The sequence below is a fragment of the Vitis riparia genome, chromosome 4 (genome assembly GCF_004353265.1).
Source record: "Vitis riparia cultivar Riparia Gloire de Montpellier isolate 1030 chromosome 4, EGFV_Vit.rip_1.0, whole genome shotgun sequence".
NCBI lineage: Eukaryota > Viridiplantae > Streptophyta > Magnoliopsida > Vitales > Vitaceae > Vitis > Vitis riparia.
Genome location: NC_048434.1, coordinates 21,611,550 through 21,629,935, shown reverse-complemented (window position 1 = coordinate 21,629,935; position 18,386 = coordinate 21,611,550). Strand labels below are relative to the sequence as shown.

The 18,386-nt window shown below is 31.1% G+C and overlaps 3 protein-coding genes across 3 annotated transcripts; all 3 read right to left on the bottom strand.

Annotated features, from left to right (window-relative positions):
* Positions 1 to 370: 370 nt before the first annotated feature.
* Positions 371 to 2,776, bottom strand: LOC117913467 (protein STRICTOSIDINE SYNTHASE-LIKE 5-like). The gene is made up of 4 exons (XM_034828451.1): positions 2,328 to 2,776; positions 1,516 to 1,823; positions 1,048 to 1,180; positions 371 to 938 (listed from the first exon to the last, which is right to left on the bottom strand). The coding sequence occupies exons 1-4, from the start codon at positions 2,745 to 2,747 to the stop codon at positions 660 to 662; spliced, it is 1,140 nt and encodes a 379-aa protein (XP_034684342.1). The 5' UTR covers positions 2,748 to 2,776; the 3' UTR covers positions 371 to 659.
* An 846-nt stretch (positions 2,777 to 3,622) lies between these two features.
* Positions 3,623 to 6,205, bottom strand: LOC117913466 (protein STRICTOSIDINE SYNTHASE-LIKE 5-like). The gene is made up of 4 exons (XM_034828450.1): positions 5,683 to 6,205; positions 4,794 to 5,101; positions 4,291 to 4,423; positions 3,623 to 4,192 (listed from the first exon to the last, which is right to left on the bottom strand). The coding sequence occupies exons 1-4, from the start codon at positions 6,100 to 6,102 to the stop codon at positions 3,914 to 3,916; spliced, it is 1,140 nt and encodes a 379-aa protein (XP_034684341.1). The 5' UTR covers positions 6,103 to 6,205; the 3' UTR covers positions 3,623 to 3,913.
* Positions 6,206 to 13,540: 7,335 nt separating this feature from the next.
* Positions 13,541 to 15,834, bottom strand: LOC117912003 (protein STRICTOSIDINE SYNTHASE-LIKE 7-like). Its single transcript, XM_034826404.1, has 4 exons — positions 15,266 to 15,834; positions 14,813 to 15,120; positions 14,221 to 14,353; positions 13,541 to 14,086 (listed from the first exon to the last, which is right to left on the bottom strand). The coding sequence occupies exons 1-4, from the start codon at positions 15,695 to 15,697 to the stop codon at positions 13,808 to 13,810; spliced, it is 1,152 nt and encodes a 383-aa protein (XP_034682295.1). The 5' UTR covers positions 15,698 to 15,834; the 3' UTR covers positions 13,541 to 13,807.
* Between the last annotated feature and the right edge of the window lie 2,552 nt (positions 15,835 to 18,386).

Genomic DNA, 18,386 nt, shown 5'->3' with positions numbered 1-18,386 from the left:
GATATTAAATTATTTTATCAATAAATTAAGTCATCAAATCATAGAGACATTTTTTAAGTGATGAAATTTTAGCTTTAGTTTATTACGAAGTGAGAATATTTCAAGCTTACTCCATGAATGGAGATTAGGCAACAAGCTTTGATAGAAAGGTCAGTGCAGAGGAAGATCTCTATGATTGTCGTCAAGTGTCTTTTTCCTTAAAATCAAGACCCAAATATTAAATCTATTTGCATTTACTCTAGATGGACCCTCCGATATAAGGGATGTTGTTGTATTTAGAGTGCGTTTGGTAGTGATTTTAAAAAGTGTTGCTAACCTTTATAATATTTGAAAATTTTAATCATTCAAATATTAAAAATATTAAAAATACTTCCTATAATCACTGTCTTTAATGACATTTATGAGATTTTTACTCTGAAAATGGTTGGTAACAACTATCATATGATTTGCAACAAATCAACCATAACAATTCATAGGATTTACAATCAATTCAGCCCCACCCAACATTTCTCTGAGAGACTTTGGTAGTTGACACTAGTCATACCATAGTTTTCCCCCATTGTTATTAAGACCATCTTCTATAAACTGCGTGCTGCTTCTGCTTAATTTAGAGCTTTTACTTTGCATCTCCATGATTTCTACAAGGGTCACTCGCTCAGTCACATGGTGGCACGCGCAGCATGTTGATGAAGATCAAGCCGGATCATGTAGGGTGCGGTAATAGAACCGTAATATAAATGATTTCCAATCTTCACTCCACTTGTAACCTCTGACAAATCAGGATCATAATAATATGCAGTTGGATTTCCTTCCAAATCAACAACCAAAACCCCTCCATTTTTCTCCATATGAGGCCTTACTTTGTACCTTTCCATGATTGCCACAACCTTCCGGATCCAAGGATATTTCAATGCCAGATCCCAAGCCAATGAGTTTCCCTGCCAAAATTGTGCAACGTTTCAAAGGTATCACACTGTACCATTAGACCATAGTAACATTCCCATTGAATTAGCACCAATCTAATATAAAATACAAGACTTCAATTACCATGGGCAATGCAATCCAATAATGTCCTTCGCCATCATATAGAATATTATCAGGTGTACCCGATAAATTATCGATGAACTTATCCATGGATCCTTTTCTTTCACCTTGTATGTGATATTTTAAGCACCTTTTCCTGCAATCATAAATCATTTCACATAAGATAATGATTTTATAAAAAAATTAAATTAGTTTCACATTGTATATGCGAAACTCATTTTAAATGCTTAGTTTAAATATTTTAGCCAGATGGTGGTTTTAATTACTTCCATAAAGCGAAAATCATTGGCTTGACTTATAGTCGGTGAGCGCTCACCTCACTTGATACTAAGAACTCTTTAGTACCCTCTACTCAATTCTAACGACTCCTATTGACCTTAATTCACAATTAGGTTTTAAACATAAAAAAACACGACTTTGATATAAATTCTCTTCGATAAAAAGACTTTAGGAAGTGAGTGAGAAACGTACATGACACTTTCACAGAATATCACGGAATTTTGATCGGGTGAGACGATAACTCCATTAGCGAAGAACAGGTCCCGAACCAGCACTTTGGTCTCTTTAGTTGATGGGTCAAAACTCATTAGTCTACCATGGGGCCTACCCTCTAAAATGTCCCAAATGTATTCTTTCAAGCTATACTTATAGGAAGCATCTGTAAAATAAATCATGCCATCAACCGCCACATCCACACCGTCAGTTAGTTTGAATTTTAGACCCTCAGCCTCATCGGTCAACGTCTTCACCATACCATCTGTAGTTACCTCCAATAGACCCTGCCACGTGTGATCATTTTCTCAACGAAATTTACTACTATTGTATTTATTTTTGGTCAACAAAGTTTGATAGAAATTTGAGCTTAGATTTTTATTGCTCCAATTATTTTAAACCTAAACATTGTTTTCATAATTTAATTTTCAAAAATATTATTTTCCACATCCTTTCACAATCTCCTTGGAAGTGATAATTAATTTTAAAAAATAAAATTCACGTATTAAAAGATAATAAAATAAAAAATAGCAAAGTATTTTCCCTTATTTTTTGTTTTATCAAAATATTGTTAATTATTAATTAAAATGAAATTAGAAGTCATCGCTGTGTAAAATATTAAAGAATGAATAGAGTGTAATTAATTTAATTAAAATTTTAAAATGACAAAAATTGTTGCTTTTTTTAATATTTTCTAAGAGAAATTAATATGTTTTTTTTTTAAAGAAAACAAAAAATAAAAATGAAAAAAACAATCAAAGTAAACGGGAAACAGAAAATCATGTACCTACCTTTTTGGCATCAGCGACGATCAGCTGACCGTGGCGGCCGAGAGCGACGCCGAGGGGTCGTCCTCCGGTGAAAGCCCAGTTCTGCACCACGGAATCGTTCAAGGTGACTCGCTTGACCCAGCCATCAGCACAACCGGTGTAGATGAGGTGTGAGTCGGGATGGTGGGCAATGTCCTCTGGACCCAAAAGCTTCCCAACCCCAATCATCTCCGATCCTTGTAGCATGCGAGAGTTGAGCTTCGGCACGACCATGGGTTGCTGTGAAAACTCGTGGATGGGGACAGGAGCTGGGTCATAGGGGTCGAGTTGGTAGAGGAGCATGGCTGCTGCAACTGGAGCCAAGATCAAAGTGAGAAGACCCAAAGGCCACGATGATCTCCTCCGATCCATGCTACTCTGAGAAGGCGTTGGGTCTGCCATTGGTGGTGCAAAAGAAGAAGAAGAATAAAACGGAGTAGCAACGTGTAGGAGTAAAGTAATGAAGAGGGCAAACCTGCTTGATTTAAAAAATAAGAGCATATAAAAATCTTATTTGTTTATTTATTTAGACGCTCAACTTGACCTATGGAATGGATTCTTCTGGTTTATTATTAAGTAGGTATTTGGTAAAATTTAATATTTATTATTTAATAATTTAAATTAATTTTAAATTAAATTATTTTTAAATTATTGACTTAAAGTTTATTACATAAATTTTATTTTAAGATTATTTGATCAAATTAATTTAAAATCATCAAATTAACATATTTACCCTCATTAGTTTTTATAAATAATTATATTTTCATCTATTTTAAGTAATAAATTTATTTTATTAAATGTTCATATGGATGCATAAGATAATTATAAAAAGATTTACTATATAAGATGAAATTTAAATATAAAGTCATAATAATATAATATATGTTCATAAGATAAAAGAAATTTAAGATGAAAAATAATTTAATTATTTTAATTTAATATTTAAAGTTATTTTTTAGTTAAGTTATGATATTAAATTATTTTATCAAATATGTTTAATATATTTAATGACTTAAATTAAGTCATTAAATTATAGAGACATCTTTTAAGGGATGAAATTTTAGCTTTTATACTTCAAGCTCACTCCATTAATGGAGGTTAGGCAACAAGCTATAACAGGGAAGTTAGTGCAGAGGAAGATCTAGCTCTATGATTGTCATCAAGTGCCTGTCTCCCTGAAGTCAAGACCTAAATATTAAATCTGTTTGCATGAACTTTGGGATGGACGCTCCATGTGCCGCATGTAAAATTAATTCACACATTGGAGTAGAGTGGTGTTGCCGGATTTAATGAAATTTATGGGATTTGAACTATGAAAATGACTATAAACAACTATCATACGATTTGCAGCCAATCAACCATTGCAATTCATAGGATTTACAATCAATTCAACCTCACACAACATTTCTATGAGGAAGTTTGGTAGTTGATCCGTGTCATACCATAGCCTTCCTCCATTGTCATTAGGACAATCTTCTATAAACTCTTCTATAATCTGCATGTCGACTTTCCTTAATTAGAGTTTTTTCTTTGCATCTCCATGATTTCGACAAGGGCCACTTGCTCAGTCACATGGTGGCACGTGCAACATGTTGATGAAGATCAAGGCGGATCATGTAGGGTTTTGCAATGGAACCGCAATATAAATAATTCCCGATCTTCACTCCACTTGAAACCTCTGACAAACCAGGATCATGATAATATGCGGTTGGTTTTCCTTCCAAATCAACAGCCAAAACCCCTCCATTTTTCTCTATATGAGGCCTTACTTTGTATCTCTCCATGATTGCCACAACCTTTCGGATCCAAGGATATTTCAATGCCAAATCCCAAGCCAATGAGTTTCCCTGTCAAAATTGTGCAATGTTTCAAAGGTGTCACACTATATCATAACATCTAGATTGAATTAGCACTAATCTAATATAAAATGTAAGAATTGAATTACCATAGCCAATGCAATCCAATAATGTCCTTCGCCATCGTATAGGATATTGTCAGGTGGACCTGGTAAATTATCGATGAACTTGTCCACCGATCCTTTTTTTTCACCTTGTATGTGGTATTTTAAGCACCTTTTCCTGCGATTATAAATTATTTCACATAGAGTAATGATTTTAATTAAATTAGATTCATATTGTATATGTGAAACTCATTTTAGATATTTGTATAAGTTTTATTTTAAATATTTTACTAAGATGGTGGTTTTTGTTATTTCCGCAAAGCAAAAATCATTCATTTGGCTCAAAGGCAGGGGAGCGCCCACCTCTCCCTATACTAAGAACTCTTTAATACCCTTTATGTAATTAGAACGACTCTTACTCACCTTAATTTACAATTACGTTTTAAACATAAAAAATAAAGAGTTCATGAAATACGAATGAAATTAACATAAATTTAGTATAAATTCTCTTCGATAATAAACCTTTAGGAAGTGAGTGAGAAACGTACATGACACTTTCACATACTATCACAGAATTTTGATCAGGTGAGATGACAACTCCATTAGCGAAGAACAGGTCGCGAACCAGCACTTTGGTCTCTTTAGTTGATGGGTCAAAACTCATTAGTCTACCATGGGGCCTACCCTCCAAAATGTCGTGAATATGTTCTTTCAAGCCATATTTATAGGAAGCATCTGTAAAATAAATCATGCCATCAAACGCCACATCCACACCATCAGTTAGTTTGAATTTTAGACCCTCAGCCTCATCGGTCAACGTCTTCACCATACCGTCTGCAGTTACCTCCAATAGACCCTGCCACATGTGATCATTTTCTTAACGAAATTTACTACAAACGTACTTAATACTTATTTAACAAGATACTGTAAATTACTATTTTTTATTGGGCATATCAAATTCAACTCGGTCAACAGTGAATTATTAATTATTAATTTATTATTAGTTGGTGGGCCAAAGGGAAGGGATGCGTAGGCTTCTGTATATCAATCAGTCAATCTATGAAGGGCAGGTGGACCTTGTTTGTGCCGACGTGTGTGCTTCATTTTCTGCTATTCGTTTGTCGTGACACGTGAGTATGACTATGAATTTTTTATTTTTTTCTTTTACAATCTTTCTTAATTAAATAAAATCAGAATTTATCGCTGTGTAAAATATTAAATAACGGATGGGAGTGCAAAACCAGGCAGTTTGTCCGGTTCTGCGATCTAACAGCCGGTTGGACGGTTAGATATTCCACCGGACCGGAAAAGGGAAAGTGGATAGAGGGTGCTTCTCCGCTAGAGTTGGGGGCGGGATCGCTAAACTATGGAATTAACTTTGGAAGTGAATATATTGCTAAGAAAAGTAAATGGGAAACAGGAAAATCATTTACCGACCTTTTCGGCATCAGCGACAACAAGCTGACCGTGGCGGCCGAGAGCCACGCCGAGGGGTCGTCCTCCGGTGAAAGCCCAGTTCTGTACCATGGAATCGTTCAAGGTGATTCGCTTGACCCAGCCATCATCACAACCGGTGTAGATGAGGTGTGAGTCGGGATGATAGGCAATGTCCTCTGGACTCAAAAGCTTCCCAACCCCAATCATCTCCGATCCTTGTAGCATGCGAGGGTTGAGCTTGGGCACGACCATGGGTTGCTGTGAAAACTCGTGGATGGGGACAGGAGCTGGGTCATAGGGGTCGAGTTGGTAGAGAAGCATGGCTGCTGCAACTGGAGCCAAGATCAAAGTGAGAAGACCCAAAGGCCTCGATGAGCTTCTCCGATCCATGCTACTCTGAGAAGGCGTTGAGTCTGCCATTGGTGGCGCCGAACTTAATGACAGAAGAAGAAGAAGATGAAAACGGACCAGCAACCTGTAGGAGTAAAGCAGTGAAGAGGGCAAACCTGCTTGATTTAAAAAACAAGAGCATATAAAAATCTTATTTGTTTATTTATTTAGCCGCTCAACTTGACCTTTGATCTTTGCCGCCTCTCACACACGCCAAAAATATCACAGGTGGGTGGGGTTTGATTTGCTTTCTTTCTTTCCCTTCTTGTTTTGTAATCAATGAACAATTTCGCGTGGTGGCCATAACATGTTATGTTAATTGTATCAGCATTTAACTTTGATCTGATTGACAGATATATTTTCATTTTATACTGGTATAAGATAGATGAGGCCAAAATACGCAAGCAAAAATGTCCCATTACTTTTTTATGAAAGGATGAGTCGGGCTTAAACAGTCAACTCCCATTTTGAAAAGTCGAGTTTAATGTAAACATAAAATATTAAAACAAAAAAAATAAATAAATAAAGAAAACTCTGCATCCTTGGTGAGTAAGGTGGCAATATCATAAACAAGAAAACTCTTCTAGAAGTTAGTCTGAATCATTGTCTTAGGTGGTGTTTGTTTTTTTACTTAATTCTAAATAGAATATTAATGTTTAATAGTATTTAATATTAGGTTGTTTGTTTTTATAGTATTTTATTTCTATTAAGTATTAAAAAGTAAAAAAAATCAATATGTTATTTTTTCTATTTAGAAAAAGTTACATATTTTGACTTTTTCTATTTAGTAAAAAATTTATAATAAATCATGAAAAAGTAGAAAAATAAACAACCTAAATTCTAAAACTAAATTGCTTTTAGCAAAAAGTCAAAAAAACAAACACCACCTTAGTAATAGATATTAGCAATGTCTTAATTCTTCTTAGGATTTTCTTTCAGCCTAGTAAGCTGCTGCCAAGAAAGCTAGTTATTAATAACCATTCTCTACCATATCCCACGTCTTTGGGTATGATATAGGATTTTCATTAAGTTAGAAATTTGTTTAAGCAGGGGAAGAAGAGTAAGGAACATATTTTGAAAGGGGGATTGGTGCTTGACAGATCTACCTCTTCCACTATTCCTAAACTTTTCAAGACAGACGAGAGTTATGAATGAAGGATGCTACTTTTAAATGTGAAATCGTGGGAATAGAAACACCTTACTTTTGGAAACCGACTAATTTGACTTTTATTGATCTTTGCTTTCCCATTGGTGCATGCATGTCTAAGTATTTTTAAACTTCTAAAAGAATCTTGTCTCGTAAAATGGTTTTGCCCTAAACAACCTTTGGACTCGAAAGTAGCATAGAATGATAGAATGTTTATGAGGAAAAGCCTACCTTGTGTAATGTATTTGATAATATTTATATTCAAAGCGTTTTTAGTAAAAACGTTTAAAAAATATATATATTTTTAAGAGAATTACTTATTAAATTTTTTTTTCATAAAACACTATAAGTGATTTTTTAATATTATAAATAATTTTTAAATTTAATATTTTTTAAAAATCATTTTTCAAGTTAAAAACGTTTTCTATAATCAATATCAAACAGACTCTAAGATTTATATTAAAATTGACTATTCTTTATATGCTCATATTATTTTTTTGGTTGAATAGAACATTATTTAACTCAACTTTAAATACAACTCAATAATATTAATTGTGTTTTTATTTTTTTTTATTTCTATTAGATATTAAATCTTAATAGAGCGATGATCATATTGAGTTGTTTTTTTATTATTTCAAAAATTTATTTTTAACCTTCAATAAAAAATCAAATATTTAGACATTTTATACATAATAAAAAAAACTTTAGAAATAAGTAATAAGCAAAAAAAAAAAAAAAAAAAGTTTAAAACAAATTATTTAAAATTTGAAAGAAATTGCATACATCATTCTTTATTTTTTTATTTTTATCTCAAGGATTACAAGGGCAAATCAGTGTCATGCCCATGTGGCCAACACATAGACAGTATATTCTATCAACTACATCTCATCTTCATCTAATTTAGAGTTTTTTAGGCATCTTTATGTATTGAAGATCCATTCTACATTGTTCCAGAAATTGCTTGGAGTATGAGCGCATTGCATAGTACATGGATCAATTGAAGGGGGGGTTTCCGACAATTATGAAAATTTAGTGTAGGAAGAATTATAGATTATATAAAACTGGTATTTTTTTTTCTTTAATGAACTAAAAAAATATGAGTGGGTACAGGATAAATGATTGAAATGGCAACACGTTTATAGAACAGCTCACACCAAGAGGCAAAATAGCTCCATATGGCAGTTGATCAACTACTGTTTCAAAAAAATTCACTTGCTAGCCACATTATCTATACCTCTAAAAACCAAATTGATTTCTCTAACTTACCTCATGATCTCTTTTTGCATCTTCACCATGATAAAGCTTCTTTAAACTCATTTTACTTATTTCATTCTATTAGTATAAAGATTAAATAATTTAAAACTATATAAATTTTTGACAAATTTTAATGATATTTGATTTTCTTTTATATTTTTTTATGGTGAAAGTAAATATGAGAAAACCATTTTCTTTAAGTCATGTTTCGTTTCCAGAAAGTATTAAGAAAAGAAATAAAAATGTTAAGAAAAATAGTTTTATCATATTTAATTTCACCATAGAAAATACGGAAGAAAAACAAATATACTTAAACTTAGTTAGAAATTTATATATTTTAAAATTATTTATTTTTTATATAATAGAAGAAAATAAGTTAAATGAGTTTGAAAAAAATATATGAAAATAATTTACTGACTTTGAATCTATTTTTTTAATTTTCATTCCATTTTTCCTCTTTATTTTCTTTTCTTTACATTTTCCCTCAATTTTTTCAAGAATCAAATATAGCCTTAATATTTTTTTTCTTTCCTTGGTACTTTTTAGGAACCAAACATAACCTTAATTCCTATTAGGATTTTCTTTCGATGTAGTAACTTGTTGGCAAAAGAGTTTTCCATATTCTCTAGTTCTTCATGACCATGCTCAAATGAACATGTTCAAAAGAATCAATTGATATAATCAACATGTCAATATCTTAAACGAACATGATAACGAAGCATGCATACTAGATAATCAATATCAAATTTCTCAATATGCAATCAACACTTGAGCATACAAAAGCACAAAGAGAAAGAGGCATCCACTCATCAACCAATCAAACACCATATTTCCCTCAACTTAACTTGAAGCTTGACCTTCTTCATGATTCCTAGTGAAAGTCGTTATTTTGTAAACTTGTTTTTTCATGTGTGTTCCTATTCGATGGCGAGACTTGCTTTTATGTGAAAAATAGATTTTTAGAAAAAGATTTTAGAGTCACTATTTATTTTTGTTTATTTTTTTTAAAGAGAAAACAAAATAATAAAAAAAATTATAAGTGGGACTCTTGAAAAAAAAAAAACAGATTTAGGAAAAATCATGTCTAGGTCTAGGATCAAGTTGTCTATCGAGAATATACGATGATACATTGTAACACCCTTTTAAACCCTAAAAATAGCTCTCTTACTAATCAAGATGAGACAAACATGACAATTGGTTAGTTACTCAATGGATACCAAAGAGTAAGAATCATATAATAAAGCAAGTTATGCATGATAATAAAGAATAAATAAATAAACAAGATAGAGATAGAGATAGGAGTGTACCTTAGCATCTAGCTAAAAGCGTTCCCCTCCAACAAGATCTGTTGGGCCTCTAGTCTTCCTTGCCTTCTACAAAAACCTAGAGAACCAGCTAGTTTTCCTCTGTTTCTTTCTTCCCCCTGTTCCCTTTTTCTTCCTCTATAAGACTTTCCTTTTTTGTTTTCTCTCTAACAACCACAATGCAATAGAAAGGGTCTCCCCCATCTGAAACGCGTCTCCTACAGATTCTAAAATGTGTTCCTCATCTCTCTCTCCTAACTACCCTTGCAAAGAATATCATTTCTTTTAAAAAAAACCTAACCTTGCAGCTCACCCTTACCTATTCTCTCTTAATAGCTCACCTAAAAGAAAAGAAAAAAAAAGGTGCTCCTAAGCTCCCCCATCAACTAGCCTTAAAAAGTCTTTAGAAGGCTTTCTTTAAAATGCTTAAAAACGGCCAAGATGAGAACACATGTCGCCAACTACTAAGTTCTCTAAAAAATTCTAAAACCTGAAGTCCTCCTAAGGTTGAAATTCAAAAAAAAAAAAAAAAAAAAAAAAAAAAAAGAATGATCCTAAACAGGCGCTAAAAGTGAGAATAGGATAAGAAGAAAAATAAAAATGAGAAAATATATGTTATGGGATAAGATGGGAGATCTATAAATGTTAATCAAGATCAAGACGGGTAATGTAGAGTATGATAACAAAACTACAATATAAATACTTTTCAATCTTAATCCCACTTGATATCATGAAAATTTAGGATCATAATAGTGGGCAATTGGTTTTCCTTCTAGATTAACAATCAAAACCCCACCATTTTTCTCGATTTGTGGCCTCCCAATGTGTCTCTCCAAGATTGCTATAACCTTTCGAATTGAAAGATATTTGAGTGCCAATTCCCAAAAACCATTGGTTTCCTGCCAAGTCAACCAATCATTTTAAAAGTATCATATTGAGGCATTAGTATTAACAACATTATATAGTAAGAACAACTTAATAATTGATGTAGATAAAGTATTTAATTATTGTATATTAGATTCAACAAAGAATATAAAATTATTGCTCAAAGAAAAACGAGAGAATTGAATTGCCGTGGACAATTCAATCCAATAATGTCTTTCTCCATCAAATATATGTAAGATGTTGTCAGGCATGTCGGGCAAATTATTGATAAAATTGTCGACGGATCCCTTATGCCTATATATGGCAGCTGATCAACTACTATTTCTAAAAAATTCGTTTGCTACCCACATGATCTATGCCTCTAAAATCCAAATTGATTTCTCTGACTTGCTTCATCATCTCTTTCGCGGTAACCACGGTTTTCAAAGTAGAACCAGCCGGTCCATCCAACCGGTAAACCAAGTGACCAGGAAGTTCTTCAAGAACCGAACACAGTCTAATGCTCCTCTATTTTTTTTTTTTCATTCAAAGCAAGGCCCAATTTCAAAGCCTACCTCATACTGAGGCCCAATTCAAAATCCCAACCCATATTGGCACTCAGAGGCATGGGTACCACCCTGCAAATGAAAAAAATAAATAAATATTTTACTATTAAATAAAAATGACATAATATTTTTTTAAATTACAAAATAGTTAAAATTAAATAATTGGATTTTCTTTCATTTTCAATATATTCATATTTAAATATTTATATATTTCATTTAATAAAATTTAAAACATATTAATACATTCATACTTATGCAAGATTTAATTTGATAATATTAGAGATAAAATAAATAAATAAATATTATTTATTTATTTATTAATTTATATATTTTAAATTTTATAATTATTTTTAATTTTAATAATATAAAAATTATATATTTATAACATCACTAGTTTGAACGCAGTTCAACTATCGGTTCAACCATTGAATCATAAACTGATGGCTTTTTTGGTTTAATGATTAGACTGATTTTTAAAATATTGGTGGCAACAACACAAACAAGGAAACTCTTCAAGAAGTTCTCTCAAGGCATTAAAATTAAACAATATCTTAGGCTATGTTGGGTTCCTAGAAAATTTGAGAGAAAATGTAAGGGAAAGAAAATACAGAGAAGAATTATAAAGAACAAAAAATGAAGAAAAAATAAAATTTAAATTTAAATTTAATAAATTATTTTTATATGTTTCTTCAAACTTATTTCACTTATTTCATTCTATTAGCATAAAGATTAAATAATTTAAAACTATATAAAATTTTGACGAATTTAGTGGTATTTGATTTTCTTTTATATTTTTAGGATGAAATCAAACATGAAAAAACCATTTTCTTTAAGTTATGTTTGGTTTTTGGAAAGTATTTTAAAAAATGGTTTTCTCACATTTGGTTTCACCATAGAAAATATGGAAGAAAAACAATTATAATTAAAATTAATTAGGAATTTATATATTTTAAAATTATTTGTTCTTTATATAATGTTGGAAAATAAGTGATATGAGTTTGAAGAAGCATATAAAAATAACTTATTGACTTTAAATCTATTTTTTATTTTATTTTTTCCATTTTTTCTCTTTATTTTATTTTCCTTATATTTTCTCTCAATTTTTTTGAGAACTAAATATAGTCTTAATATTTTTTTCTTCCCTTAATACTTTTTGGAAACCAAAGGTAACCTTAATTTCTATTAGGATTTTCTTTTGGTGTAGTAACTTGTTGGCAAGAGAGTTTTCCTCATTCTCTAGTTCTTAATGACCATTCTCTACTATATCCCACAATATGCCGAAGGTCTTGGGTATCATATAAGATTCTCATTTAAATACGTTAGAAATTTAATTACGAAGGGGAGACGAAAAAAAGGAAAAGAAAAAACGAAAGGAACATATTTTGAGAGGGGGGAGTGGTATTTGACATCTTTGCCTCTTCTTGTTGGCCATGAACCCTTTTTAGAAAAACAAAAAAGTTAAGAGGTTGTTTGATAATTGTTTTTAAAAATAGTTTTTAAGAACGGTTTTTAAAAACTATCCTCTGATGTTTTGTAGAATAAATATTTGTTTGAGAACCTAAAATGTTTTTAACCTATTTTTAATATTTTTAAATATGTTTTAAAAATAATTTTTATGTCTATAACTTTATTTTTAATCATTATATATGTTTTTAGAATTATTTTAAAAAAACAACCGAAAACAACTACAAAATGTTATCTAAAAACACCATGTTTCTATTTTCTAAGAATAGAGAATAAAAACGGTTTTTAGTTATCAAACATATTTTCTATTTTTTTTGTTCTAAAAAACAAAAAGTTGTTTACGAAAATAGTTTCCAGACAAGGCCTAAGTCTCAAGCCTGTTGCTTTTAAATGTCACTATTGAAGTTGTAGCATAAATATATTGTTTTTAATATTTTTAAATATGTTTTAAAAATAATTTTTATGTCTACAACTTTATTTTTAATCATTATATATGTTTGTATAATTATTTTTTTTAAATAGTTCTAAAAATACAAGTGAAAACAACTAAAAGATGTTCTCTAAAAACTGATAACAAAAAACAGAAAATAATTTATGATTGTTAAACATGTTTTTCAATTTTTTTTTATTTTAAAAAATAGAAAATTGTTCTTAAAAATAGTTCTCAAAGTGGGCCTAAGTCTTAAGTATACTGCTTTTAAATGTCATTATTGAAGTTGTAGCTGAAATATATTCTGTAATTATTAAATGGCAGTGAAGTTTTGGAAATAAACGTGCTTCTCTTTGGGAAACGATTAGAGATCAATTTGACTGCACCATCTATTATAAGAGTTAAGTTTTGACTGACTATTCCTTTGACACTCATGCCATTTCTTAAACTTATTGAACAAATATTATTTCGATCAAACTCATGACATTAATCACGTACAATCGATTCAATTCAACAACGTATTTATCTTCAAGATTATGAGGGCAAAGTAGTGTCATTCCATGATCTCTCCCCATCATGACCAACGCATAAGACGGTATCTTCTATGAACTACATCTCACCTTCATGTAATTTGGAGTTTTTTAGGCACATATATGCATTGAAGATCCATTCTACACCGTTCTAGAAACTAACACTTCCTGCAAGTTTACAAGGTGGTGCGAGCAGCATGGTGATCAAGATCAAGACGAATCATGTAGGGTTTAACAACAAAACCACAATATAAATACTTGTCAATCTTGATCCCACTTGACACTAATGATAATTTAGGATCATAATAGTGAGCAATCGGTTTTCCTTCCAAATCAATTGCTAGAACCCCACCATTTTTCTCGAATTCTGGCCTCCCGATAAACCTCTCCATGATTGCCATAATCTTTCGAATTGAAGGATATTTGAGTGCTAAGTCCCAAAGATCATTGTATCCCTGTTCATCACTCAAACATTTTGAAGGTATCATTATGAAGCATTACTATTAACAACATCATATAATAAGAATGATCAAATAATTAATGTGGATGAATAGAATCATTGCTCAAAGAAATAGGAAAATTGAATTACCGTGGCTAATCCAATCCAATAATGGCCTTCCCCATCATATAAGATGTTGTCGGGCATACCAGGCAAATTATCAATGAATTTGTCCACAGATCCCTTTCGCTCACCTTGTATATAGTATTTCGAACACCTTTTCCTACAATCGTATCATTAAAAAGTAATATATTTAAATTAGATAAATTATAATTTTATATTAAATATGTTTTCAAATTCTTAAATTATATTTTTATTATTTTCTTTATAGATTATTACTAATTATGTTTGGTTATCGAAAAATTTGAGGGAAAATACAAAGGAAAGAAAATAGAGAGAAAAAATGAAGAAAAATAAAAAATAGAATTAAAAATGATAAATTATTTTTATTTGTTACTTCAAACTCATTTTATTTATTTTAATTCATCTATATAAAGATTAAATAATTTTAAAATACATAAATTTCTAATTAATTTTAATTATATTTAATTTTTTTAAGAATATTTTATAGGACAAAACATTTTTTTTCTTTCATGTACTTTCCGGAACCAAACATTATTTTTATGAATTTCCATCTCACGATATTTTTCGAAATTTAAGCATACGTGGGTGAGAAACATACATGAAGGTTTCGCAAAAGATCAGGAACGTCTGATCAGGTGAGACGACAACACCATTAGCAAAGTAGAGATCACGAACCAGCACTTTTGTCTCTTGCGTTGATGGGTCAAAGCTCAGAAGTCTACCATGGGGCCTACCCTCCAATATGTCCCATATGAAATCTTTCAAACTGTATTTATAGGAAGCATCTGTAAAATAAATCATACCATCAACGGCTACATCCACAGCGTCCGTTAGTTTGAATCCTATGCCCTCAGCCTCATCGGTCAACAGTTTGACCACACCATCTTCACTTATCTCCAGTAGACCCTGCCACATATGATTATTTTAAAAATAAATTTCATGCAAATATCATTTATTGTACGGTTGAGATTGCATCATCAAATGGGACGTGTACTAAAAGATCGAATCTTAGAGGAAAAGAAAAGTGTGGCAGAGAAAACCAATTTCCTACCTTGTCGGCGTCGGCAACGAGAACCTCACCGGCGCGACCGAGAACGACGCCGAGAGGTCTTCCACCGGTGAAGGCCCAGTCATGGACGACCGAGTTGACAGCCGAGTCGTTCAAGGTGACTTTCTTAATCCAGCCATCAGCACAGCCTGTGTAGATTAGGTGTGAGTTGGTATCATAGGCTATGTCCTCTGGACCCAACAGCTTCCCAAGCCCGATCATCTCAGATTCATGCAGCAGACGAGAGTTGATCCTGGGGACAGACATGGGTTCCTGTGAAAACACGTGAGTGGGCAGAGAAGCGGGATCAAAGGAGTCGAGTTGGTAGAGAAAGATGGCCGCTGCAACGGGAGTAAGAATGGAGATAAGAAGAGCCAAAGACCATGATGAGCTCTTCCTAGTGGTGTTAGGATCTGAAGGCTTTGACTTAGCCATTGGTGCCGCACTCACTCGGTTACTCTCCACAGAAGAAGGAAGAAGAAGAGATAGACAACGGGACTACTCACAGATTCGAGTATTAAATAAGCTCGGCCAGCTTGCTTGTCTTTATGTCTTACTGCCACGGAGGAGAAAATAACCCAATCTGATTTAAAACTACGAGGAGATAGGTCTTCCTTTTATATCCATTCAAATCTATGCTTCCCGGATGTTGCGTGTCTCATCCACCGCCTAAATAATAATATCCTTCCACGGTTCCACCTAGTGGGTTTGATTTTTGATATGTTTTGTTTGTTTCCATTTTAGTATTATTACTATTGCTTGGGCCAGATCTCGATCCTTTACCGTCGCATCGGAGGGCTTTTTTTTTAACTTCTAACAACTAATTTGAAAAACATTTCTTAAAAAATAGTAGTTACGAAATTATTGATAAGTCCAATATTTTTTTGCCCTCGAATTGACATTTTTCATCAATTTTTATGTAGATGATATACGATAAAAAAAATTAAATTAAATTTATACTAAAAATATCTTTTAAAAAATAATTCTCATCATTTTTATATTAGTCATAAGTCTTTAAGAAAAAATTTAAATTCAATTTTATGAAATTATAAAGAAATAATTTTAGTATAAATTACCATAATTCTTTAAGAGAAAGTATAAATTCAATTTTATGAAATTATGAAGAAATAATTTTAGCATAAATTTAATTTTTTCGATGGACCGTTAATATGAAAATTATGGAAGATGTTTCTTCAAAATATATATTTAATATAAATTCAATTTTTCTCGGATTAATATGAAAATTATGAAAGGTGTTTATTCTTTAGTATAAATTTTGTGGAATTTTGAAAAAGTGTCTCTTGAAGGAACATTTTTAGTATAAATTCAATATTTTTAAGGTATATGACTTGATTAAAAAAATTATAAAAATGTGTTTTTTGAAAAAATATATTTAATATAAATTTAATTTTGTAAAATATCTTCAAAAGATACTTTTAGTATATATCATTGATATTAAAATTGTAGGTGTCTCTTAATGTAGCAAAACGTGGCGTAAATTTGGAAATATTTTTTAATATTTTATATTTTAAAAAATTAATTTTAAATTCACCGTACAAATTAAAGAAGATGTGAGCTTCGTACATATACAAAATATTTCTTTCCTATGTGGTGTTTGCTTTTTGGTTGAAGAGAAAAATAAAAAATTTGGTTTTTTTTATTTAACCAAAAATAACTTGTGGATACCAATCAACATTACTTCATATATTACCACCAAAATTAAAACTCACACACATTATTCTCACACCCTATTTTGTTTGCTGCTTAGGGTTCTCTTGCTTTTTGATTTCCATGCTACTCATTGGTGTTGCGTGCAAAATTTGAGTCTAATGAGTTAATTTCTTTAATTACACGACTCATAATTATGTTTGATTATTCAAAATTTTGAGACTAAGGATGAAGAAAAGAAAAAAGAGAAGAAAAATTGATAGGAGAAAGTAAATTTAAAGTTGATAAATCATATTTATACATCCTTCAAATTTATGTAACTTATTTTAACATTTTATTATTAAAATTCAATTATTTAAAAATATATGATTTTTTTTTAACTAATTTAAATTATATATATATATTTATCAGAAAATCATTCTTCTTAACCAAAGCGGAGTTGCATTTCTTTTGACTACCACAACCTCTACTTATTTACATAATGAATGGATCCAACTAAAATGCATTTGTGGTTTCTTCTAAATTTATTTACCAATTTGGACGCATAATTGATAAATGGTGCCCTGGCCTAATGCATTGTCTGAGTGCTAACGATCTTAATAGAAAAAATAAAATAAAATAAAAAGAAGAAAATTTATTGAAAAAAAGATGAGGCTTATTTCCAACTAAATTAGAGTTACTTTAAATTAGCATTTAGTTCTACCATAATAATATTTATCATAATTCAAACCAATAATTTGAACACAATCATTGGTCCTTCGGTGTTACGGTTGATAAGCTTTTTTTTTCTTTTTTTTTGTCCTTTTTATAGTTGGTATGATTGGGATACGTGTCATTTATTGGCTGGTTATTATTTTAACAGAAAAAGATTCCTCAATGTGTCCTCAGAAACATGAGAGAGCTATGTTCGTATTTGTGAGAACACAAATGAACCCATGCACGCAAGGACAAGGATAAACTCATCCTCTAGAGGATACGGGAATATGTCCGTACATATTCACCTATTTCAATTAGCTCATTGAAGTTTCCACTTAGACAAGTTGAATCTAGTTGATTATTTACCTAAACTTAATTCCCACATGAAACTTATTTGTCTAAATTTAACCTAATCCAATATTACTCGCAATTTCTTAAACCAAACTCATTTTTCTTTTTTAAAGTCAAATTGAAATTGGGTTACAATTAAGTTGTGAATAAATGTTCAAACAAGGGACTTGAGCAGATCATAAAATCAAGTTAGGTTGAGTTTGATCAAACCCTAAATAAAAGTAACTAAACTCTACATCTACTTGACAAGGAATTGGCTGTTAATTGAGTCCATATTAAACAACACTGAATTTACCATTAAATTTCAAAATTTAATGTAAAATTAATGGATGACGAAGATACATTAAGGTATATGAAAATGTGGATCTCAGTGGCATTAAGTGGTTGACCACTTCTTCCATTTATTATG